This window comes from Lampris incognitus, chromosome 4 (assembly GCF_029633865.1).
Source record: "Lampris incognitus isolate fLamInc1 chromosome 4, fLamInc1.hap2, whole genome shotgun sequence".
NCBI lineage: Eukaryota > Metazoa > Chordata > Actinopteri > Lampriformes > Lampridae > Lampris > Lampris incognitus.
This window is the reverse complement of record NC_079214.1, coordinates 39,371,014-39,398,246: the sequence shown is the minus strand read 5'-3', so window position 1 is coordinate 39,398,246 and position 27,233 is coordinate 39,371,014. Positions and strand designations below refer to the sequence as shown.

General features: G+C 43.4%; 1 protein-coding gene across 2 annotated transcripts; it reads left to right on the top strand.

The window, feature by feature from the left end:
• The first annotated feature begins 269 nt into the window (after positions 1-269).
• LOC130111668 (neuropilin and tolloid-like protein 2) lies at positions 270-27,233 on the top strand. Of its 2 annotated transcripts, XM_056278923.1 has the most exons (11): positions 270-279; positions 4,017-4,073; positions 4,454-4,597; positions 6,775-7,023; positions 7,754-7,801; positions 8,234-8,361; positions 17,285-17,513; positions 25,677-25,790; positions 26,008-26,138; positions 26,325-26,778; positions 26,944-27,233. In XM_056278923.1, the coding sequence occupies exons 1-11, from the start codon at positions 270-272 to the stop codon at positions 27,060-27,062; spliced, it is 1,683 nt and encodes a 560-aa protein (XP_056134898.1). In that variant the 3' UTR covers positions 27,063-27,233. The 2 variants fall into 2 exon arrangements, with proteins under 2 accessions (XP_056134898.1, XP_056134897.1); XM_056278922.1 differs by having other exon boundaries at positions 26,325-27,233.

The following is a 27,233-nucleotide window of genomic DNA, read 5'->3' as shown; positions in this document are numbered from 1 at the left end:
ACATGACGCCCAGCGACACGAGATCCAGTGTTAATCTGCCAGCGGGGCGCGTGAGGAATCGGTATTAACAGTGGTGAGTTGCGCGGAGAAGAAACCTCGGCGCGGTTGGAGCTTCCGAAGCGATGGATTTACTGGCGTCGGATAAAAGTTGGGTTTGGTGAAGAAACCTTCGTCGTTTAAACGGATCCGTAAAATGGACAGATAAGAAGAATAAAAAAAAAACGAATTTCCGCGGATTCAGACTCGGCAGACTCACACCGGGAGAGGAAATGCACAGAGGTGAGTTGTATGCTGCTTTGGTATCTAACACTACGCTTTTTACTGGGTTTTTGTATTTTTCTTTTTATTATATGAGGGCCAGTGTCTTCTGCATGAAGAGTCGACCACCTTAAGGTGCTGTTTATCACATGGCGGTAAGCGTTTTCCTTGAGGCATCTCCTCTCTATCGCTCTCCCGCTACCTTTTCCCGTGCCTACCCTTTCTCTCTGCCGCCTCGCTCTCCTCTCCACGTCAAGTTGCGTTCTTGCGCCTTTTCAGGCAAACCTGCTCTTTTTAATTCCCACATCACTGAGTGACATCGCCATCTACAGGTTTACGCCACTTTGATTTAAAGCGCATCGATAATATCTCACTGTAAAGCATGTTAGACTGTGTGTGTGCGTGTGTGTGCGTGTGATTGAGATGAAGGCGCTCAAAACAGCAAGAGGGGCAAAACCTATTCCGAAGTTTGCAATGTCCTCGAAAACATCGCGGAAGCATCGGGCGAAAAAGCTTCTGACGGACGTCCATTACATGACTGTCAGCGGGCTTTCTCTGTCTCTCTCCCACTCTCTCCCTCTTCCTCTCTCTCCTCTATCCCTCTCTCTCTTCTCTCCATCTCTCCCTGTTTCTCTCTTCCCCTTTTGCCCCCCCCTCTCTCTGTCTTTATGCATGCTCAGTAATCCAGGTAAGGAATCAGAGAAAGGCGAATCAGTTCATCTGGACGCAACGTTTAAACGTTTCTCTCAATAAACGTTGTGTCCAGATGAACTGATTCACCTTTCTCTGATCTCTCTCGCTCAACCGCTCCCTGTTTCTCTGTTCCTCTTCCTCTTTTTCCTCTTGCTTGCTCTCTCTCCCTCTTTCTCTCTCCGTTTCTCTCTCTCTTCCTCTTGTTTTTTTTTATCTCCTCTCTTTCCCTTTCTTCCTCTGTCTCTCCCTCTGTCTCTCTCTTCCTCTATCTCTCTCCCGCTCGCTCGCTTTCTCTCGCTCTCTCTCTGCGCATGGTGCTGAAGTGACAGCTCCGGCTGTTTCGCTCCTGTAACACGTGGGGCACGCTTTGACGCGTGCCCCCCCCCCCCGCACACACACACCCCACCGGCTTACGTGATTTGTGGTTTTCGGCGTATGGAGTTTCGGTGTGGGGGAGAGTTCGGCTGTAACACGGGGACTAAACTGAGGGGAGACGTGATGTAAAAATGAGATGACATGACCTAGAACAACGGGATTGGACTCGGGGTATATTCCCTCGTTTAAGCGGGAAGGTGGCTTTTTAAAATGCATGGACCACCAATATACCAATATACCAATATACCAAACCAATATAGGTACATGTGGACAGCCCACACTCCCCAATCCTGCCGTATAGGTGTATTTTCCCCCTCCCATCTCTTCTCTACGAATGTTTCGTCCTATGAGGTAAATCTTTGTGCTTGAATGAGTCTGTCATAGTTGGATCACCATTCTGCCATCTGAGATTCCTCATCTTTAAAGATAAATGTTAACAAATCCAGATAGCGCAGGTTATGTGTGTGCGTGTTTGTGAAACACCGTGCATGTTCCTTCAGTAGAAATCTCTCTCTTTCTCTCCCGTTCTCTCTCTATCGCTCTCAAATTCAAATTCAAATTCAAAAGTGCTTTATTGGCATGACAAATAGGCACTTACATTGCCAAAGCAGTCATTACAAACAGAACAAAAAATCACAACATATACCGAACATGTACTTATACATAGACAGATACAAGGAATCAGAACATATGCGAGTGCAGTATAAAAACCAGATTGGTAATTAATTACCAGTAGTACCTATTAATAATTTATTATTTAACTATTATTATTATTATTATTATTAATTTTATTTTAGCTAGCTCTCTCTATTTTATTTATTTAGCTCTTGCTCTCTCTCTCTCTCTCTCTCTCTCTCGCTCTCTCTCTCTCTATACACGCGCACACACACACACACACACACACACACACACACACACACACACACACACGCATCAGTTACTGGATTGTATTATGAAATCTGCCAGGCTCACGCCTGCTCTCTAATTCGATATGAGTGGGCCAGCCTATTATGTGCCCAGTGGGGATCAAGCCTACAGCGGCTTATCAGAGCAAGACAGGGTCAGGAGCTGTAATGTGGACTGGAGAAGCGAGGCTCGCCTTGACTCCTGATATCATTGTAGTACGTAATGCAACATATTTCACCTATTGTCTGTCTGTCGCTGCTCTCTGCCCAGCCCCTGTCTTCTCATCGTCGCTGCAAGCCTCAGAGCCCTTAATCCTGTTTGTTCTAGTAATACTGAATGTTTTTGGTATATTTAGACTTCCCTTTAACAGGCTGGAGTTTTTGTGGTTTGCCACATACTTTAGGTTTTTTTTAACTATCTCCAAAGTAGTTCCTGCTGCCACTGTATAACATTCAGCCAATTATCTATCATGTGATAAGTATTGTAGGCTAATGCAACTACCACAAATCTTTCGTCTGCAACCACAATGACTCACGTAATGTGAAAATGTTGGGTGGATTTCAAACTGGGTGATTTCTGCACACTCCACAAAGAGTCTGCAGATGGCATGCTGCTCCTTTGTAGCCCGAACAAAAATCAACATTTTTATATCCCCACATACTCTTATATAAAGGAGTAGGGGGGAGCATGATCCATCCTATTTTATAGTTTAATAGGAAACCATTTCAGTCAGAGAACAGGGTCAGTTTTCCATTTTAAGTGGCCTTTCATGAGTAAAACTACCTAACATTTCTAGGCCATATCTTTTTAAAACCAGACATTTTTAAAAGGTGATGTAAATAAATGGACCTTCAGAAATGAATTATTCATCCAAAGAACTGTGTGCACCCGATCTTTTGTATATTGGTGATTTAGTGCTGATTTTCTCCGTCCTTTCACCTTTCTCTGCCTTCAGCGTTAGATGGTCATTTCATAGTTCACACTGTGTCGATTTTGTCATAGTTTGACAAAAAAACTCAGGATTGATGAATTACATTTTCATCTTTTTTAAATTATTTTCAACATTGTTCATCACTGTCATTTGCAGTCAGTACCATTACAAATCAAAAATACCCGAGACTTCAGCGGTAGATGTGTTTAAATAAATGCATGGGTGGTGGGGGTAGCTACCTGTGATTGGATAGAAGACAGGAAGAGACAGAATCGCAGGTCCTCAACGACATTGGCACATCGACTGCAGAGTCCTCGGTTTACTGTAACATGCAGATGTTTGTGGGAGAAAGCCAGAACACCTGGAAACCCATGCGGACATGAAGAGAACATGCATCCTTAACATAGAAGGGCCGGGAGCAAATCTCAATGATAAGGATTAAATAGGGCTGGGTGATATGGACAAAATCAAATATCACAATATTTTTGGACCAAATACCTCGATATTGGTATCGTGACGATATTGAGTGGATGACTATCAGTGCTTTCACAAAACATTTACACAATCAGATTTCTGATACACAATCATCAGTAGTGCCTATATAATAATTAAGTTGTTAAAGGCAAATAATAGAACAGCTAAAACAGCCTGCTAAGTTCAGAAAATTGCATCTCTTTACTGTAATGCAGCCTTTAGAACCAGGAAAAGACAATACTTTTCCATATCACAATATCCCAGACGATATCTAGTCTCATGTCAGGATATCGATGTAATATGGATATATTAACTGCTGTGGCTCTCGGCCTAGAGATAATGTGTAATCTGTCATTAATGTGACCTGTCTGTGCTGCAGCTTGGATACTGTTCTTCCTGATTGAAGAGGCTTTCGCTCTGGCTCAGAGAATTAAAGGTAGGCAGCATCTCGAGTGTTCCTCTGTCTTCTGCTCGTTTTTTCTCACCTGTTTAGCAAATATGAAACCACTTTTAGCTCTCACCACATTTTATTTCATGGGCTATTCATCCTTCCTCCTTCCCGCTTTCATTCGTCCTTTCATCCCTTCCTTCCATTCTTCCATTTTTAATGCATCTCCTCCTCCCATTATTTCTTTCGTTCTCACCCTTCCCTTCCTTTTATTCCCCTTTTCTTGTCCCTGATATTTACATCCTTCTCTTTCTGATTCATTACTCCCTTGTCCCCACCACCCACCAGCCTTTCCAGTCACTTTTTTTGTCCGTTCCATAACTGCAGTAGCTTACATCTATCTTTATTTTCTGTACACCTTAATTCAGATTCCCCTGGTGACCATGGCGGCCAGAGTCCTAACCAGAACGACTGCGGGACATGGGTCCGCAACATCAATGGAGGGGTTTTTACCTCGCCAAACTATCCCAACACCTACCCTCCTAACAAGGAGTGTGTTTACATCCTGGAAGGTAGGACCAAAAACCCTTCCCACCCCCAGCTCCTGATCCACAGACCTTTAGCCCTCCGCTCGCTTTGGCTGAAAGATGAATCGACACATTTTCAGAGCCTTTGTCCGTTCCCCTGACAGACAGCCTTTTATATAACCCAGCTCTATCTGATGCTCTGTCAGGTTAGCAATATCTAACTGTCTGTACGTTTGCTTCCTGGCATGCGTTCGCTAACAAAGTTGAATAAGCAGTCCTGGGTTTTGTTTCAATGTGCAAATATTATCTAGAAGTTGATTCGAATCAACTGATTCATATCAGATGTTTCGTTTCCATATTTTGTTAATTACTTTAACATTTTTAGGGCAGCACGGTGGCGCAGTGGTTAGCGCGGTCACCTCACAGTAAGAAGGTCCTGGGTTCAAGCCCCGGGGTAGTCCAACCTTGGGGGTCGTCTGGGGTCGTACTCTGTGTGGAGTTTGCATGTTCTCTGCGTGGGTTTCCTCCGGGTGCTCCGGTTTCCTCCCACAGTCCAAAGACATGTAGGTCAGGTGAATCGGCCATACTAAATTGTCCCTAGGTATGAATGTGTGTGTGTCTGTGTGTGTGTGTGTTTGGGCCCTGTTTGATGGCCAGGTGGCTTGTCCAGGGTGTCTCCCCGCCTGCTGCCTAATGACTGCTGGGATAGGCTCCAGCAACCCCCCTGACCCCGAGAGCAGGATAAGCAGTTCAGATAATGGTTGGACTTTAACACTTTTACCATATACTCAAATGCAGAAGAACTGTTTTTCATGAGCTGCTCAGACGGTCAGGTGAGAGGCCTGGCTGGAGGGATATGTGTCTGGTATGCGTGCCCAACAGACTTTACATATAGCTCAAGAGCTCCTCCTGTGGACAAAGGTAATCTTCTCTGTCCTTGACTCAATCAAATGGAGATTACTCATGTGTGTTGTGCATCACAAAAGGTCTAGGGAGCGACAAATGGAACCTATTATTTCCTATTATTTGGAAGTGAGTGACTTGGGTCACACTCATATCCAAGGTTCAGTGATGAAGCCGTTTAATTCTATCTCTCATTGAAAAAGAGGGACACTCACATGTGACACAAGTGGTAATCACATAGCTTTGAAATCATAATTTGTGGGTAGTAAGGCTCATTTATTGTCATATCCCCCAGTTCAACGGCTCAGGAAGATTGTGTTATTATACTCATTTCTCACTGTTTCAAGCTGTCATACATGTGTTCATCACTGCATGCATGTGTAAAAAAGAGAGAGAATAGGCTGAATGCACAAGGGATGTAGCATACAAGCTGCTCATTCAAGTAAGCAGAGGGGCAGCACAACATGCCTCAAATTCAATGACATCACACAAAAAAAACTAAGCTGAATTCGAACAGAGAGAATAGTGTCTTTACACTGCAGCGAAATTCACAATTTCTTATTGTTTTGCCCACACAGTTGTACGGCCTAGCGTATAGATCCGGTCATTTTCACTTGTCTCTCTTTTCTTTGATTTGATGCACTTTCTGTCTAGCTAGAGATGATTTAACCCCCTACCCAGTGCAGCGCTATTCTCCCGAGGCATGCATGAACTGACCTTGTGTGGGCATGGTTTTAAAGAGCTTTGTCCATTCAGGACAGGCGGAAGGAAATTAGCATGACAAGTGAGTTTGTGAACCTCCGCGGGTTGAAAGAGGTCATCGTGCTTTGGTTCACTGGTTATGACATATCAGACTATCATGCATTTGTGTGAATGTGTGTGTGTGTGTGTGTGTGTGTGTGTGCGTATGTGTGTGCATGGCTATGTGTATGTAGTATACATGATACATAGATGCACACGCACACAGTATATAGTTGCACATGTGTGTATGTATTTATGTGAGACAGAGAGCTTTTGGACTTTCTGTTCATTCTCCCTTTATTCAGCATTGGTCAATTGAAAGTCCACTAATGTTGCTGTGTGATAACAATGAAAAGAGTCTGTGCAGAGCTGATTGGGTAAAACACATAACCTACAGGTCATCACATACTTGACACAGTTTTCGATTCTTCGCAAAATCTAGATTTTCATCTGAACACAAATTCAATGTTTGATCCTTAGGTCGCAACATTCTATTAACCCCACCCCCTTTTCTTTTCCACCCTTCTTATCTCCGTTTCCCCGGCACCTCTCCCATTCACCTGTTCACCACTGCCAAGCTCTCCCTAGACAAAGGATCCAACTGGCTTTTGATAAGAACTACTACATCGAGCCATCCTTTGAGTGCCGCTTCGATCACATCGAGATCCGCGACGGCCCATTCGGGTTCTCGCCGCTCATCAACCGCTTCTGTGGGGGCAAGAACCCGGGCGTGGTGACGTCCACCGGGCGTTTCATGTGGATCAAGTTCACCAGTGATGAAGAGCTGGAAGGCCTGGGATTCCGCATCAAGTACACGTTCATTGCAGGTAGGACTCCATAGAGCCTCTATTGAAGTTAAAGAAACATGGACTCCCATCTGCACAGGCAAAAAAAAAAGAAAAAAACTTTAATGCTCTGCAAGCTACAGATGTGTGCATTTTTCTAACAGTAGAAGCTTTATTTAAGTCTGCCTTGCTCGGAATAAGAAACTGCATTTGGTGAATGATCATGCTACCCTGTGTTTACTCCAAGAGTTCGTATTTGGACTTCCAAGATTATAGCTATGGTGTGTGGAGGGCTGAAACCAATAAGTCACATTCTCACAAATCTTGACATAAAGAAGAAATGTTAGGTTTGCATGTACATTTTAGGTTCGTACGTGAGGAAAACAGCATTCAACTTTGTTTTGTTTTGTTTTTTTCTAGCAAGCTTTCAATGTTTTTACCACCTCCCTGTGAAACCCCTGCCTGAATGTGGGCTTGGCCGTCTGGACACCCACAAGTTCAACACTGGTAGAACATCCAGATGTTGGAATGTTGCACTTTTTTCTCTCTTTTTTTTTTAACCAACAAACATTTGACATCATTACTTCTGGAATCAGGAACCAGAAGCCCAGAAATCAGAGTCCTCCATCAAGCAACAGATATTAACTCCAAACAGATTCTCTTTATCTCTTCTTTATCTGGTCCGCCTTAATGGGATCTTATCTGATGTTTTCTTGCCTATGTCTGCTGTGTAGATTGAGAGTAATGTGCTGCCCCAACCTTATCTTTTCAGACCCAGATTTCCATCTGCACGTGGGTGGACTACTAAACCCCATCCCGGGTACGTTTTTCAATATTTCACCATTTTTTGTGCAATGCCATTTGAAGGGCCCCCTCTGTGCTCAAAAGGCTTACTGGGGACTAAATCTTGCACTGACAGGAATGCTGAGCACGCAAACACACCTTCACATGTGTATACGTGCACATGAAGTCAATGCACATCCACCCTCACAAACACTCTCACGAACATATATATATAAGTGAAAACACACACAATCACATGCATACAAACAAAAGAGCACATGAACAAGTCTCATTTTATATTTTCTCCTGCGCTATTTATCTGTTTGTCTTTGTTCTTCCGTCTTTATTTCCTTCTCTGTCCTAATCCTCTGAACTTAACTCTAGTCTAACTTAAATGTTTTTTTTTCTTCAAATAAACCCTTTCATCTCTTACTCTCTCTATCCTCAACTACTTTTCTCTGTCTATCAGACTGTCAGTTTGAGATAGGTGGCTGGGATGGGGTGATCCGCTCCAGCCAGGTGGAGGAGGAGGAGAAGGTGAAGTCTGGAGATGCTCTGGACTGTATCTGGACCATCAGGGCTCCTCCTATGTCCAAGGTCAGTACAACAGACCATACAGTTCAGAAAGCACACCTACCTTAAAGCCTGAATCCTTTTTTTTTCCCCAATAAGAAATGGTTATTTATTCCATGTGGACCGTGGAATCAGGTTACGTAATACTAACTGGCATCTTCACCGTGGTTTGAGACAGTCTCCATACATGGCTGTTGACATTTTTGATCGGGTGGGACAAAAAATGGTGCCGCATTGTTGTTCCTACTCAAGCAGGAAAAAGGATTGAACGGTGATGACGATGTGGTGATGTTTCTGTGTGACAGGTAATCTACCAATTCTGCAATCAATATGATAGTGGAACAGTGTTTCCATGTAGTTTGTAATGAATTAGATTGCCTGTGTTAGCTTTAGTCGAAGGATGCCATTTTCATAACGGTGGGAGCAGTTTATTGCTGAGCTGATTTCATACAAAGGATGATGACTCCTACACCTTGTTTATAATTCAATCACAGATTTGTCAGATTTCAGCCTTAGGTCCTTCTACCAAATACAAAACATTTCTGCCATAGATTCTGTTTGATACTCTTACTTTATTGTACTTTGAAATGATATGCTGATGTCCTTGTGTCTTTATGTCAAACATTCCACCCAGACAAAATCCAAACCTATTTGGCTGTCAATAAAACGTACTCCCATTACTCTTAGCCATCAGTTACTATAAGACTGAGGTTGCACAATGCAAAGTTACAGACAAGTGTGGCGACAAAGAGATTATTTGAGGAACTTGCAAATTTGCCATTTGTGGGATTTAAAAAAAAAAGTTCCCCCTTTTTTCTCCCCAATTGTATCTGGCAAATTACCCCAGTCTTCTGACCTGTCCCAGTCACTGCTCCACTCCCTCTGCCGATCTGGGGAGAGCTGCAGACTACCACATGCCTCCTCCAATACATGTGGAGTCACCAGCCGCTCCTTTTCACCTGAAAGTGAGGAGTTTCACCAGGGGGATGTAGCGCGTGGGAGGATCATGCTATTCCCCCCAGTTCCCCCTCCTCCTCGAGCAGCCACCCCGACCAACCAGAGGAGGTGCTAGTGCAGCGAACAGGACACATACCCACATCTGGCTTTCCATCCGCAGACACGGGGTAACACGGGAATTCAAACCGGCAATCTCCGTGTTTGTAGGCAATGGAATAGACCGCTATGCTACCCGGATGCCCTCCCATTTGTGAGATTTACATGGCACATTACACTATGGGGGAGATAACAGTTAACATCATGACTGAAAAACCCTCCGGCTGTAATTTGGGCTGGTCTCTAAAGTCAAAGGTTGTTCCTTTGCTTGACTAGAGAAGCAAGCTCACCGAGTTTATGTAGCTGGTTTAGCTTGATATCATTTTCTCTGTCAATATGGACATTAAAATGTACTACCGCATATCCTTATCTGCAGGTGGGCGTAGCTCATTGTGAACACTCAAAGAGGGGGACGCTCTAAATATGTGAACAGGAGTTTCCGCAGTGCTCTGAATTTATAAACAGACGTGTGTTGAGAATTGCAAAGGAAAGCCAGAGAGTCCTCTCTTAACTGATAATATAGTTGCTTTTCCATCATTTGTGCATTTGATTGAACATACAAGGACAGCAGAGCACAATTCCATTAAAATTTTTGTCTTTTGAATAGACCTGTATGACACTGCAGACGGGCAGCCTGTCATGAGGTCTTACAGGCCAAAAAATGATCCGTCTCAATCCTTTTTCTTTCTTTTTTTTGCACGATGGGCAAATGATTGGACATGTGTGGAGCAGTGTTGTAGTCGAGTCACTAAACCTCGAGTCCAAGTCAAGTCTCGAGTCCCCAGTGTTCGAGTCCAAGTCCGAGTCACCAAAGAAAAGTCGAATCGAGTCCGAGTCGAGTCCCCATTACCTGAGTCCGAGTCGAGTCCCTATTACCCTAGTCTGAGTCCGAGTCATCAAGGTTGAGTCTGAGTCGAGTTCCAAGATGGCTCCAGTGATCCACTCGAGCACAGTCAAAGATCTGACATACAAATAAAAAAGGTCTACATTAAACAAAAATGACACAGCTGTCACCATTTCAAAGGGAGTTTATTTACTTTGTGACACGATAGCCAAACAAATGCACACCCACACACTCGCACACATGCACGCGCAAGCATGCATGCACACACACATTTTTAGAACAGTCTGAATTTCTTTGACATTCTGAACATTGGATGTGCTTCAAAACACATTTATAGCTGTGAATAGCATGATATTAGCAAATGGTGGAAACAGTATACAGAAGTAAGTTCCACAGCATACAATACATTCATAAAAACTAGTCAAAAGACATTGTCTCTCAGGAATAGTTAGGAACAAAAGGCTGGTGGCACTAGTTTTAAGCATACACGTTGCATTTCAAAAACATAAGATCTGACAGCATGGAACTACTCAACCTTGCACGGTGAGGCCTCATCAAAATGCCTCCGTGACTAAATACCCTTTCAATGGGCGCACTGGAGGCAGGGATAGAGAATACCTGTGTGGCAATCTGATAGAGGGTAGGGAATTTGGATTTGTTTTGCTGCCAAAACCTGAGGCACGGGACTGAGTCAGAGTCCTGCTCAGCGATCAAGTCGAGGTATGCAGTCAACTGAGCCTGGCCAGACGGCTTCTTCTCGGTGGAGGAGGGAGTCCTCCTATAGTGGGAGAACATTCTCAACTGCTTCTCAGGAGGAGACTCTGAAAGTTCACCTTCTCCTGGTCCTGTTGCTTCCGCTGCATCTGCTGTTGATACCGCTTGCTTGTCACCCTCTGCCTTTATATACTCTGAAATGAGAGGGGGCATTGGGGACTCATTACAAATATGTTATTGACTAGGCCTACATGACAAATGACACGCCTATGTGCTTTATTGTAACACCTTCAATGATATAAACATCACAACAATCAAATAGTTAATCACTTAACTAACGTTAATCAAAACATTTCTCACCTTTGATCTCAGTCTTCAGCACATCTTTGATGTCACTGTCCAGCTGCACATCATGTTCTAGCCACTGGAAGCCAAATGCTGGGTCCAACACAGATGCTATGAAGTAGGCATTGGTGAAAGGAAATTTGGTGGGGCCTCTTCCTTCAGCTGGCTCACATCCTGGTATCTTGACTGCACTGAAAACCTCTGCAAACCTTGTTTTCAAGGAGCTCTCCAGAGCTCTCACTAGAGGCCCACAGTATCTGGCTTTTCCTCTTATTTCCTGCAGGTGAAAGCGCAGAGTGAGGACACAGGGCACAATCACACTGACGGTGACAGTAGTCTCACCCTGAGTTAGGTTGGTTGCCTCTAAGAACGGATCAAGAACTTCGATCAGTTCTTTAAGCTGAGCATACTCTCGCGGGGCTAAGATAAGGCTTTTGTGCCCCTCTGATTCCAACACACTGGACAGCTTTTGCATGTCTAAATGCACATAAGCCTTCACCTGCTTCAGAGTGGAATTCTATCGTGTGGCATTCGCTGTTGGAATTGTTGCATCACCAAAACACGCTTCAAAGCAGTCTTTAAACGAGGTGCCACTGTGGAGGAGGTTGGCAGCACGGGATAGCTTTGCTAGGGTGCTTGACAGTCCACTGGTGTCTTTCAGACCATCTTTTATGACCAACTGCAGTGAATGTGTGAAGCATGATAGTCTCTGCATTTTACAGTTCTCAGCCAAAGTGTCATTGACTGTCTGTTGATCTTCTGGCATCAGGTCTTGCCATATTTCATCATCCTCCTCAAATGTGCTGGGATCATGAGCTTCAGCATCACAAGGATCCTCTAGGGCAGCGGTCGGGAACCTATGGCTCGCGAGCCATATATGGCTCTTCCGGTGACGGCATATGGCTCCCAGACAACTTTGAGTTGAAAAAAAAATCAGTTTGGAACTGATTTTAAAATACTTGTGATATTTCTTAATAATACTGTGTCATTTTAAAGTAAACAGAAATTAGTTTTGAAGATAAATTTCACGGGTCACGGGTCACGGGTCACCCGTGGGTCGGGTCGGGAACCAATGGCTCGCGAGCATGTCCGGGTCATTGTAAAGGTGAAGAAATCAATTTGATCAGATAGCCAACTAGTTTATCCGCTTCAACCCTTGTAAGGGAAAAGAGGGCGAAAAGAAAAAAAGACGGTGGTTACTGTGCATTCCAGGCTGCGTGCGCAGAGGAATCTGCATTTGTGGAGAGAGCAGGATCTGCCGTATGTCTCATATGCAATGATAACATTGCATCGATGAAACGGTCACATATAAAGCGGCACTTCGATAGGCCATGCAGCACCAGAAGTCGCATTAAAAGTAAGACATATTTCATTTATTATACGTTAAAAATACTATATGGCTCTCAATGAAATATATTTAGAAATATTTGGCTTTTATGGCTCTCCCAGTCAAAAAGGTTCCTGACCCCTGCTCTAGGGGAAAGCTGGCCTGGAAAGCTTTTCTCATGTTGGATGCATTGTCAGTTATGACAAAGTTGATCTTGTCCTTAATCAGGTATTCTTCAGCACAGCTTTCAAACATCATTGCAATCTTCTCTCCTGAGTGTTTCCCATGCACTCTTTTGCAGGAAAGAAGATATGACTGAAGACTGAGTTCCTGTTTTTTTTTTGTCCATTGCCACTGTGTGTGCTGTCACTCCAAGGAATGACCGCAGCTTTCGATCACTCCAAATGTCTGTGGTAACAGCAACACTCGATGCTTCTGCCAGCTGGCTCTTTATCTGTTCTTTCTTGACTTCCACCATTCCTGGAATGGTCACAGAGGAAATTGTGGATCTTGCTATGGGCCGGTACTGAGGGTCCAGGACATGCAGGAAGTGCTTGAAGTCCTCGTTGTCAATGATGGAGAGTGGCAAGCAGCACTTAATGATTAGATCTTTTACAAGGGCATCACTTATAGCCTTCTGACGTGGATGTTTGAGGTCGTACATCCTTTGCTGTCCATCATTTAAAAATGATGTGATAGTCTTCTGACCTGAAGCAGCTGGCATCACATCTGAAGCAGTGGAGGCACGGTATTCTTAGAACCTAGGGGAAGATAGGATACACACTTTAGCTTGCTGATGCCAAACTGTTTCAAGTAATCTTTCTCACAGCAAAAAATGTGTAACGTTATAGCTATAACAATATGCAATAACAATACAAATGTTACACATTATACACATAGTTGTTTGAATCATAACCAGTTAAGTTACATATTTAGTTATCTATATAACTAACATTACCATATTAGTAGATTAACTAATGTAAGCTAGCTGGATAAATGAAAAGTATGAGAAAAGATACATAATTTATGAGACTAACAGGACAGGGATTAATTAGCAAAACCCAGTCATTTAATTATTGATTTAAGTATGTTACATGCTACCTAGCTGAGCTTTAACTCTCTATCCTCCGTGAGTCTGTATGTTTATTCTGTATGGGTCAGGGAGGATGTGATTTTGTTAGAAGACAGAGCCTGTTCATAGTACTGTTCAAAAGCTACGTCGCGCGTGTCTATTTTTAGAATTTGGCACACCCAATGCTGCATATATGCAAAGAAAAATATCCCCATATTTACAGTAGCCTATGCGGTGTCACCAATCACGATACGGTTCGGTACGATACGGTTCGGTAGTTTTCGGTACATCGGGGGGGGGGGGAAATGCCACATCCGTCAAATCTCGTACCGTCTCCAGCTCTCAAGAAAACCAGTGGCGGCATCCACATTAGCTTTCTTCAATTAGTCCATTTAGCGAGTAATAGCCTACAATTATTTTTATTTGCATCGTAAAGTTGTGCACATTTTATCAACATTATTTGTGGATGCATATAGGCTAGACTTCTTCCTTCTCCGCACTTGGAGAATATTCATGGCGGAGACCTGCAATGTGCGGATTTGTTATTGCTAGTTAAGATTAATGCTAACACGGTAGTTCAGAGTGGTGTGTTTTTTCCGTTAAGTGTATGCTACTTGGTAATTAGCTAAATGATAAATAAGAAAAATCAGTTTTAATCTCCCTATAACACCAAGACGCTGCGTGTTACTTACCAATTCATTAGTGAGATCGATGGCACGCTCGTACCGAAAGCGAACCGTACTGTGACTTTTCTGTGCAATGCTGCATTAGCATTCTAACAGTAACGTTACTTAACTTACCTATACAATCTCACTTGGTTCTAGTGATATGATATACCCACACCACCTAACCGAACATCTTGGGCCAGTGGTTGAGTTATTTCAGAGGCTATTGTTACCGTAGCTAGATAGCTAGCTAGCTAACGTTAACTGATCACCAACCATATCATCAACTGACTGCATATCACTTACTTTTCTGGGTGCATCCTTGACAGATATCTGTTGAAGTTTGAGGTTGTCCCGGTCTTCTCCTCAATAGTTCGTTTACATATCGACCATCTAGCAGTGATCTTGCTGGAATTTGTTGTAAAATCTGTGTAAGCAAAGAGCACAATTCGGGGCGTCTCTTTAGGCATCTTCGCGCTACTGAACATGACGGTATGCACGCCACGTGAATCCGCATGTAGGTGGAACACACGTGCCTGCCCTTACACGAAATTGAATAATGGTACTGTATTAATATAGCTATCAATATATTTTAATAGGGCCTATTATTTAAAAAAATCTAACAAAAACAGTCTTTATCAATTAAAAAGTCAGAGTCCGGGTCTCCAACTTCCGAGTCTGAATGCAGTAAATTTGCGAGTCCAAGTCCGAGTCATCAGTGCTCAAGTCCAAGTCGAGTCACGAGTCATGAAAATCAGGACTCGAGTCGGACTCGAGTCCGAGTCCTGGACTCGAGTACTACACCACTGGTGTGGAGGAGAGGTGATGGGTATATTGGGAGAAGGATGCTGAATATGGAGTTGCCAGGGAAGAGGAAAAGAGGAAGGCCTAAGAGGAGGTTTATTGATGTGGTGAGGGAAGACATGCAGGTGGCTGGTGTGACAGAGGAAGATGCGGAAGACAGGAAGAAATGGAAACGGATGATCCGCTGTGGCGACCCCTAATGGGAGCAGCCAAAAGTAGTAGTAGTAGTAGGGCAAATGATTGGTGCAAGAACCTGGTCTGAATTCACTGTTGCGTAAGGCTTTGAGAAGTGACTCATATTGCAAACACACAGACAGACAGCACTGCAAAAAAGACAAGCTTTTGAATGTATTTCATTTTGTTTCAAGTTTCATAAAGCTTATTTTATTGTTAGTAAAATTTTCTTTCCCCACTGGAGGATATTATTGCCCGTTTCAAGAAAGTGCACTTGTTTCATGATAACAGAAGTTGTTTCAGGACATTTACTCTAAAAAAAAAAAAAGAAAGATTATATTAAATCAAGTTAATTTGTATAACATTTATTTTCCTATTTAATGAAAATCCCTTATAACAAGTTTTTAATCATGAAACCTAGCACACTTTCTTGAAAGAAGCAATACTATCAGTCAGTGGGGGTATGAAAATGCTACTAGCAATTATCATTAAATAAGTATAATGAGACTTAAAACAAGATAAAATACCTTAGCTTTTTTGCAGTGAGTATGATAGATGGATAGATAGATAGATAGATAGATAGATAGATAGACAGACACATACATACATACATACATACATACATACATACATACATACATACATAGAAGGAAAGTGAGAGGTAGAGGGAGACACAAACACACATTAAATAGAAGATTAGAATATCCCCAGGAGAGGCATAATGTGTGACAGGTTCTCATAATATGAAATATTCATGATAGGATCTTAAAAGTACCATTGAGATTGCAATATAATATATATGTATAACAAAAGCCAATGACAGCACCATAAATCCTCTGGATCCAGTGATTCTGCACAATATTGACTTTCAGCTCACCTGCTGCACTGCTTATCTCTAATGGCTATATGGGTCATCACCGCACACCCAATCAACTCATTAACCACAATAAACACAAATACACACACACAGACAAAGAGACATGAGCACCCTCACACATTTAACACAATGTCCACATACAAAACTATTAACATTCTGGGGCACAAAACAGTGATGCAGGTTACTCTGTTGCTCATCATAGGACACACAAAAAAGCATGCACTCACACAAATATACACAGAGACAATATCCGGGAACATTTGATCCGAAGCACAACGTACAAATAACTTCATTTGTATGTAAATGCATACATGCAGAGTAGTTGTGTTATTTTATTTTTATATTGTGTTTCTTTAACAGCTTTAGGGCTGTAGTATAGCACAGTTTTGAGTCTCCTCGCTGATGCACAATATAGAAGAATAATTTATCTTGTCTTGACTTATAATGCAGAATACAGCAGAATCAGCACCAAGAGGAGGAACGGATGAAAGCTGCTACTTACAGCTGCTGCATCTTACAGGTGGCTGTGAGCTGAATATGCCAGAGTTAATTTCAGCCTTATGTGGCCCAAGCTGATCTCATTGTTTCTGGGTAGCCAGAGCAACTCCAAGATTAGATTTGCGCAGAGCTAGGGAATTTTCTTTTATTGCTTTGTGATGTCTAATTGGTCTCATACAAAACTGTTCAACAGAGAAGGGTCAGTGGTGTGCAGCAGATAGATGTTTTTGTTTGTTTGCAGCATCTAACTTGCAGCAACTCATACACTTAAGGCAGAGAGTATACAGTATGTTCATTTGGTTTATACCTACTAACAGTGATGTAATGTTTCTATTGTTTCACTCTGTTTGATTTGATTCATTTTTTATTAAATACCTGTGATTCTAATATCTAGTTCACAATCTGCCTGCTTTATTCATTTTCTATTTCCATTCAGTACAGAACAGCACAACATAAAGGCTGCTCCCTGCTTCTTGTTCTCATTCATGTAAATGTTTCACCCATGAGAGAGGCATTAGATGATGTAACGGAGCACAGAGTAACAGAACGGCCTGTAATCGCTCTCTGTCTCCAGATCTACCTGCGCTTCATGGAGTACCAGATGGAGCATTCCAACGAGTGCAAGAAGAACTTCGTGGCAGTGTATGACGGCAGCAGTGCCATCGAAAACCTCAAGGCCAAGTTCTGCAGCACTGTGGCCAATGATGTCATGCTAGACAACGGGGTCGGCGTGGTGCGCATGTGGGCTGATGAAAAGAGTCGCCTCAGCCGCTTCCGCATGCTCTTCACCGCATTCGTCGACCGTAAGTGCAGCTTTCTTTTTGTCTTTAAACTTTAACGGCAAAACTGAATTTCATGCAGTTGTCTTCAGGTCAGTTTGCTAGGGGCCCATATAGTTTTGCTTAAAGACTACCCGCACACTTTTTTAAGTTTTTTGAGTGAAAAAATGACCTAAGCAAACTGGCCTCATTTCAATGAAAGAGAATCTTTCAGGATTCAGGAAGGATTAAATCTTAACATCCATCCATTATCCATTATCTTAACCGCTTATCCTGCTCTCAGGGTCACGGGGAGACACCTTGGACAGGCCGCCAGGCCATCACATGCCCCCCTCCATTCCTAGGGATAATTTAGTACCGCCAATTCACCTGACTTACATGTCTTTGGACTGTGGGAGGAAACCCACGCAGATACAGGGAGAACATGCAAACTCCACACAGAGGACAACCTGGGATGACCCACCAAGGTTGAACTACCCCAGGGCTTGAATCCAGGACCTTCTTGCTTTGAGGCGTCAGAGCTAACCACTGCGCCACCGTGCCACCCTTAAATCTTAACATTTCTGTGCAAATATGATCATATTTGCATTTCCTGTAAGAAATAGACTAACATTGTGTCCCTACTAACTGAATTCTCTCACAAGTGTCTGGTCCTGAAAGCTTACATATGAAAATACATTTGCCCAAAGACACATCACACATGTAAAAAAAAGTATGAATAATACCGCCCCCACTGATCAGAGAGATGGCAGTCTGATCCAAACCACCTACTCCTGCTCATATTGTATGTGCATGTCAGACAGACTCACCCACCACAATGTCCTATATTTGAACATTTTTATCCCCGACAGGCAGTCGCCTGGAGGGAATATTGTGTTTGGTCGTGTGTCTGTGTTTGTGTGTGTATCTGTCTACGGCTAATCTTGCATACTATTGGGCCTGATGTGGTGGGCCTGTACTTGTTATCGCCACTCCCTCTCATCATTCTCTAGCTTGCTCGACCAACGCTGCCCTCTGTTGCTCCCCGATCAGTCAGCCGTGTACATACATGCACAACTGTTACGACCCTTGGTCTGGAGAGGGTGCAACTATTAGTGTACTGAGTAACAGTGAGGTGAGGGTGCAACACAGTGAGACATAAACGTATAGATATAATAAATATATTTATTAACAATGACAGGACAAGGGAACCGAACGGTTGCCAAAACAAACTATTAACAAAAGTAACCCACCCTTGACAGTGCTGAAAAGCACCAAACCTAAAGACAAAAAGGTGGCAACCGCTGCTAACCTAGTGTGTCTAACAGAGGTAAGCTACGTGATGGGGTGTTTGCCCATGGGCATCTTACCTTGATCCCCTCGCCCAAAAGAGCTAAACAACTAAACATAACTCAAAATAGTCACAATGCAAACTAAACCAAAAACGGGCCAGACGTTACAAACACAAAGTAACTACATCACACAAACTAAACTAGCTGGCCGGTGAGCTGAAGACATGTGGGGGTTTAAATGGGAGACTGCACAGCTGATGAAAATTGGATGATTCGTTGACCGGTTGATTAGGTGATGAGGAGCACCTGGCAGATACCTGAATGTAGAGTCAGAGTGATACAGGAGGCAACACAAAACTATACGGACACACCCGTGGCCGTAACAGCAACACATCTACGGTTGACTTCGATCGGGCAGCGACAGTCTCAAAACATTATGTACTTGGATATGAGTCTTGAAAGTAAATGAGCAGTCAATCATATTTTGCAAGTCAGCAAATCATTCTCTGCTGAACTCAGCACAGTAGAACTGGAGGAACACTGGATGAACCAAAAATAATAACTTCTGTCTTTATTTTCATTTTATTTTCATAATATAATAAAGCTGGGCAATCCATTTACACTCGTGCATGTGTGACTCACATCTACTGTTAACTCAGATTGGGCAGCGACATGATCAAAAGTTAATAGAATTTTGATAATAAAAATGTGGAAGTTATAAAGAAACAACTTTCTGTAGGTTGCAGTCAAAACAGGAAGTGTTGTATATTCTTGTCACTGCCCGATCTGAGTTAACTGTAGATGTGAGTCGTGCATGCGTGATCGTAAACGGTTTACCCAGCTTTACTATACTATGAAAATAAAGACAAGGTTAAGGTTAGACCCAGAACCATCGCACGGCCTCGCACCTCTAGGGGCTCGCGGGTGGCCTGCAGTCCTGCAGTGTTTTTGTTTTTTGTTTCTTTTTTTCAAATATAGCTATAATTTTTTAATGACTGTTCTTGACTGACCCAACATGCTTCTATAATTAAATTCCTGTGCATCTATTCCATTATGCATACTCGGTGTCACATGAAAAAAATCTAACAAATTATAAAAATCTAAAAATTATTGTGTCGTTATGTAGCACATGCTCTGGCTCGCTGCTCACTGCGAGGAAGAAGGGGAACCGATGTCGGCTGCAAAAGTGTGACCGATTTCTTAAACACAAGTCGGGTGCTGAGAAAAGGAAAAAATTAAAAAGAAGAAAACATTTTATAAGTTACTGCAAAGATTGCTGGATAAATTTGTCAACACTTCCAGATATGTGGTGGCTGAGCAGGTGTCCAAAGCTAGCAGGTAAATGTGATGGTGACCGTAAGCTATGTGTAATGACCGGTCTGACAAATGATCCAACATCTGAATGAAATATAAACTATAGACCCGAAATATTGAATTGTAATATACTGTCATACCTCAACATGCCAAAATAAAGTGACAGCTGAGCTGACTTGATGATGTAATGCCAATAGTTTTACAGTTGATTTTTTTCCCCTTTGAAAGACTATAATAGTAAAAAGTCATTGCTGAGAGTAAGTGCATGATGCTACTGCATTATTCTACTTGTTAAAAATGTATTGCACTGAGATTACGCGTGCAGTAGAACTAGAATAGTTGCGTGTAACATAGAACGATAATAGTTGCGTGCAGTAAAGAACTAGAATCACTGCATGCAGTAGAACTAGCAAGAATAGTTGTGTGCAGTAGAAGTAGAATAGCTATGTGTGTGTGACCGTGATTCATGTGCATGCATGTCACTGAGCAGGGCCTTGCACGTCAAGTTCACACGGGACCTCACATCCCTCCTATGATGGCCCTGGTTAGACCAAAATGGTTGCATAGCAAACTTTTTCTTTTTGGAAAGTGCAAGTTCATATTGGACTTGGTCACATGAGTCTGCCTAGAAGGCTGCACATCCACAGACTGACAGGCAAAATATTTTTATTAGGTAGCTCTTTTGCCTTGAGTGCTGCATATAAAACCCTTTTTTTTTCTTCCATATTTCACGTTCAATCAACTTGGGCGTTGCGCAAAAGTCTTATAATGTCAGGAAAAACACTGGTTTTTTTTGCAGTCTGTGTGTGCATGTATCTGTCCGCTGCTAATCTCTCCTACTACTGGGCCTGTCAGCCTAATAATGTTTGTGCACATTTATGATTGTATGATCAAGGACCTCTCATGGTTGCAGTGATTCAAACCCTTTGAAAAACCTTTAGTATACTGCAACCGAGTGCTAACTCCTCAGCTAGTTTGTCACCAAGTCCCAGCTCTGGAGACAGGGAGATACACGTGGCAGGGATCTGCACTCTACTGAGTGCACTCTTCTAGTTTAAAGATGAGAAAGGGACAGATCACACTGATACTGGGGGATGATGTTTAACAGTCCTCAGTTGGATCAAAACTTGAAGGCCAGTTCAAACTGCATCTCCTTTGCTTCACAGTCATATTCTTAAAAAATTTCTTTAAGGGGGTGCCCCAGTGGCTCACCTGGTGGCGCACGTGTGGCTGGGTCCTCGCCACAGTGGCCTGGGTTCGAGTCCAGCCCAGGCCCTTTGCTGCATGTCATCCCCTCTCTCTCCCCTTTCTTTCCCGTCTCTCTCGACTGTCACTGTCTAATAAAAGTGCAAAATGCAACAAAAAATGAATAAGTAAATACACAAATAAATACGCAAACAAATAAATAAAAGAGGGGAAAAAACGCTATGTAAGCCTCCAGCCTCCATGCAAGCAAAGCCGAATAAGGAACCTCAATCAGGCCAAAAACAAAACCTGGCCTCAGCCCTCACCCCTAAGCCTTATTGTTTTTTCATTAAGCAAACACAGATGTCCTGTGTGGAGTGAGGAGGCGATAGAGGTAGACTTGGCCCTCATCAGCTATCTGCAAACAATGCAAAGATTCCCAGTTTCAGGGATGCAGAACATTGCCCATGGCCATTTAGGCCAACTGCTCATATCTGAATGCCTGAATAATTATGTGTGCCCACTTATCTTTTACTGCCATCCTTGTTTTCCATAGCTACCCTGTCAGCAGTTGTCTGTGCTGCTCTTCTGCCATATATTGTGACATGCACCTGTCCGCAGGAGAGGTGTGTTGGAACCTTACAAAGTATTGGAAAGGGTGCAAGATACTTTATGACCCAGAAAATTATAAGCGGAGATGAATAAAGGGCACAGCAACAAACTTAACAGTGAATGAGTAAATCAAAAGTTTATTGTCATACAGTATGTTTAAAGTATTGTAGGTTGTAGAAAATACGTACGTGAAAATCTTTGCAAAGTATCCGTAAAATATTTCTTCACACGAAAACATACCGGATGGAACTAATAAAGAAGTTGTCACGACTTACCAGCCACGATATTATCTGTCCTCTCAAACCTAAATGATGTGCACATATGCATGCACACACATGTGCACACACATGACATGTGCACACACACACACAGATGCACGCACGCACACACACACACACACACACACTCACTTATAAACACAGAGCTGATCTGATAGTTCCTACATTGTGTTTGCCTCACTAGTCACTAATGGACAGTCAAGTGCCATTTCAGCAACATAAGATAAATTATATTGGGCCACATTTAACATGCAGATACAAGAAAGCCAATTATTTTCCCCAGCCCTTTCTGAAGAACCAAAATCATCAAAGTTCTTAATATGCGGCTCACAACAAAGCACTCTGCCCAGTATAGGTCACTCATGACAGGAAAACAGGAGTATATCTGTTCGTCTTGAAGAATGGAAATGCTGAATATGGTTTACAGGTTACTGGAAGCAATTATTTGTAAAGCCTTATAGTTTTTAAAGGGCAAGAAAGTTTTTAAACAGATGCTACTAAAGGTTGCCTGTAATGTGTTAACGGGAATTGCCATGCATGGAACAGTTGTTCTGTTAGCACACTGTCATATTTTAATTAAATGCCTGAATAGACTGTGATATTAACTGTTGCTTTCTCCTGCCTACTCCCTGAACCTCGGTTGAATGCTAATGTTGTTTTCCTCTGCAAAACCCATAACCGGTGAAGTCAGAACTTAATGGCCTTTTAAATTCGGTAAGTTTTATTTTCATCCCCCTGAGAGCTCTTAAGATCGTTTGGGTCCTCATTAATTCTGATCACACGGTTTATCTGAGTGAAGTCTTAAGTCCTTTAAATAACTCCAAACTTTATTTGGTCGGAGTCAGCAACTGGCTGAGAGTTTACACACAGGTCAAGGGGAGCCAATACAGTCATCTTTGTCAGACAGCGGATGAGACTTTTGCTACTTTTGATCTGTCTACTCTAATGTGTACTAACGCCCTGTCACACACGAAACACATATTATAACAAAGCTTGGGTAAATATACTCACATGGGCACAAACATGGGGCATGCACACATTCACACACAAATGCACACAGGTGCATGCTTGTACCACCGCTGCATGCCCACACAAAAACACGTTATACCAGCAGACCTGGCCTTGGCTTGTTTTTTGCACTATTAGTTCTTTCGGTGAGCTAGGCGCTGTAGCCGGGGGTCATCCTTCGGGACTGCAAAGGGGATGTGAGAGGGAGAGGGGTGGATATAAAGCAGGGCTGACACCTTCTGAGAGGCAGCGTTTTAGAGGCGAGAAACGACTAATGGGTTTGGAAGCTAGCTCGGTGTTAGGGGAGCCACACCCTTCCATGCACTCATACGAAAGGGAAGGACACTGAAACACACACACACGCATGCACACACACACACACACACACACACATTCTCACAATGTTCACTCACTCTTTAATGTTAACCTGAGGCAGAGGAGGGGTGTGTGAGGGTTCAGAGGGTTCTGCATTGAATGTGAAGAGAGTACAGTCCTCAACATCAAAAATATTGGAGCGGGGAGGAGGAGAGGGTGTGATATCTGTTTCAGCAATGATATAAGCTGGGAATGAGAGTTTGTGTGTTCATGTGAGCATATGTCTGCATGTGCATTTATGCATATATCTGAATGTCTGTGCTTGGCTCAGGTTTGTGTGCATGAAGGAGGACAGAGTTGTACTGTGTTTGTGCAGGGGATTTGGTAGGAGTGAGACGGAGGGTCAGAATTAGTGCAGGGGGCCACCTCGGGAATCTGTCGATGCAGGTTCTTTCCACTACAGGCCAAAAAGCTTCGCTTTTGCTGCAGTTTCTAATCTGCGGCCATCAGCAGACTCAGGTCTTTCTGTGCTTTCCACCTACTGACCAGGTTATTTTGTAGGTAACCCTTTGTTTTCGCCATTTCACATTTACACTCTGATAAACCTGTACCCAGAGGAAAAGAATATTGAAAACTAAAATTGTCGCCTAATTAACTCAGTACAGATAAAATAGTGTCATCGCCGCTAATGCTGTCTAGCAACAAAAGACTTTCTGCAGAGTCCTTTTTTGGAGAGTGAGCTACGAGGGTAGAAACCAGGCAGCAAAAGAATGCAGTTACTCCCAAAGTTATGGGTGCTGTATTTCTGAAGATATGAGGAAAAGACTACCATGAACAGGATAGTTTTGATTTGTTTTTTTCCCTGTGGGCAAGTTTCAGTCTTGGAGTGAAGCCACACTTGCAATTAATGAATCCCTGTGTTTTTTTCATGTTCATCTCTTTCCATCTGTTTATGGGAATTTCAGTGTTTTATAACTAGCAAACAAGAAACCAATAACTAGCAAACAATTTATCTTGTGTTTTGTTCAACTCATCAAATTTGTTTGTACAACACTAGAGAAACTGACAAATTCTACCGTTCTCCATGCAGCATCTCCTCTCTGGGTGTTTCTGTAAGAAAGAGATGGATTGTGTGGTTCAGGGAATCCTGAAACTCAGACTGGAATTTTTCTCCTCAAGAGTCCTGGTTGTACCTTACAGAAAGGCCTGTGCTGTATTTTTAGATGAATGTGACTGGTTCTGAAAATGCGAACACAGCATACATTTGCATAAAGTTAGGAAAAATCGAACTTTTGAACCTCCCCTTTTGTCACATCACAAGCCAGCTTCACACTGCCTGCTACCCCACAATGCCTTTGGCCATGATTATTCATGTTCCATAAGAAATGAATGGAGACAAATTGGTCATTTGGTGAATTGCTTGCAAGTGTGACTTTGCTATCTGGCCTAAACCACAGCCTCACTGTTTCCAAGCCCTCTGCCCGTGCTGGGAACTCTTTCCCAAATTTAACCTTTTGCTTCTGTCTGGTAGTGCATCCGCCTCCTGAGCCCAGCAGTCTGCTTTGATCACCATCACTTTGTCTCGTCCATTTTACTCAAACAGTCAGTCTAATGTGAGGAGTCTCGTGGCACCTGCCCGACCATCTGCACCTTGCGACAGCCTGGAAGTATCTGTTCCTGTCCTAACCCATCTCCTGCACTGTCCTTTATACCCGGCCTCCCCTTCCATCATTTCCTTACCTCCTACTCTCCTTCTGTCACTGATTTACCCTTACCTCCTCTCTGCCCCTCTCACTCCACCTCTGACTCCCTTTTACTCCTGGCTGGCTGCCTCTACCCCGCCAACATCACCGTAGCTCCCACTCCCTCGATGACATGGATGCTGTAACTCACTGAAGCACCCATCTCCACCACTAGTCATGACTCCGCCTTGTGACTAGAGAGAAAATAATCATATACGGGCTTGTGCAGGACGGTCCCTGTCAGAGAAATAATGTCAAGAGTGATCTATGGCTACTACCCTTTATCTGGTCCTACAATAGAGGCTGTCTTTGTTTATTTTCTCATTTCCATGGAATCGGACACTTACAGCCTTGGGTCCTTTTGAAATGCTCATTCATCCTCTATTCAGCTCTAGTGGGCAGCCAGTTGTTGTGGTTTTTAATTTTTTTTTTAATTCCATTATCTCTGTGCTTTGCCTTCAGCACCCTGCTCAAGCAACACATTCTTCTGCCACAGTAATATGTGCATTAACAACTCCCTGGTGTGCAATGGGGTCCAGAACTGTGTCTACCCTTGGGACGAAAACCACTGTAAAGGTGAGAGTAAGGTTATCCTCTTTTCTTTTTGACAGCTGGGCAGTGCTGTTTTAAATTAAATGGAATAAAAGCTTTATATTTTCTTTTTCCACCTTTATGGCTTTCTCTCCTCTCTTTTTTCTCCTGTTTGCATTCTCCTCTTTTCATTTCACTTCTCCACTCTTTCCCTCCCTTCCTTTATCAACCCTTTTCTCCTCTACTGTGTTCTTCCCTGCAGAGAAGCGTTCAACAGGATTATTCCATCAGATCACCAAAACCCATGGCACCGTCATAGGTGTCTCCTCAGGCGTCGTTTTGGTTCTCCTTATCATCTCCATCCTGGTCCAGATGAAGCAACCGAGGAAGAAGGTAACAAGTCCTTCAACGGTGAATTTCAGTCTCATTATTATACTGTTTTCATGTCTTCACAGTGTATTCCATCGGCGGAAGTGTTTCACTATTTGTTTTACAGGGTCACATTACAGTGAAAACTGCATATTTGGATGTTTATCAGTGATATTCCTCTGTGCACTTGCTTGTTGTTCTTTTTTACAGGTGGTGGCCCGGCGGCCCGGCGTTTTCAACAAGGCAGGCTTCCAGGAGGTCTTTGACCCACCCCACTATGAGCTCTTCTCCCTACGTGATAAGGAGATCTCCTCAGACCTGGCTGACCTATCTGAAGAGCTGGACAGCTTCCAAAAGCTGCGGCGCTCCTCCACCATGTCCCGCTGTGTTCATGAGCACCACTGTGGCTCGCAGGCCTCGGTTGCCACCGGCGGTGGCAGCATGAAGCACAGCCGCACCACCCTGAGCTCCATGGAGCTGTCCTACCACAACGACTTCTCCAAACCACCACCCATGAAAACGTTCAACTCCACGGCCAGCTACAAGAAAGGCTGCTATGGCTACAAGCAGCACTCACAGACTCACGACTGTGACCAGCAAGTCATTGAGGACCGCGTCATGGAAGAGATCCCTTGCGAGATCTATGTCCGCGGTGGCGGGGGAAGCGTGGGGGGAGGGGGCGGAACGACAGCAGGAGGAGGAGCCATTGGAGGAGCAGCGGGAGTAGGAGGGATCGGAGGAGCAGTAGGAATGGGAGGTGCTGTGGGGATGGGCGGGGCAATGGGGCTGGGAGGGCCAGTGGGTTTGGGGGGGGCTAGTGGCATTGCAGGTGGCATCGGAGGCCCAATGGCCGGCGGCTGTGGAACCCTCAGTGTCCGTGGCAACAAAGCTCGTAACAATGTCAGTGTGGTCGACCCGCAACAGCGCTCCATGTCTATGGACTTCTAGATGGAGAAGAGAATGGGGAGAAGAGAGCAATGCAGAGAGATCTCCCATCTTACTTATTAAGCTGAAAAAGAGAGGACAAACAGGTGAGGTGAGTGAAGAGGAGGAGGAAGGAGATTTCTTCTGTTCTCTACTCACACCTCACTTTCGAGTGAGTGCGGTGGGCACCATTTG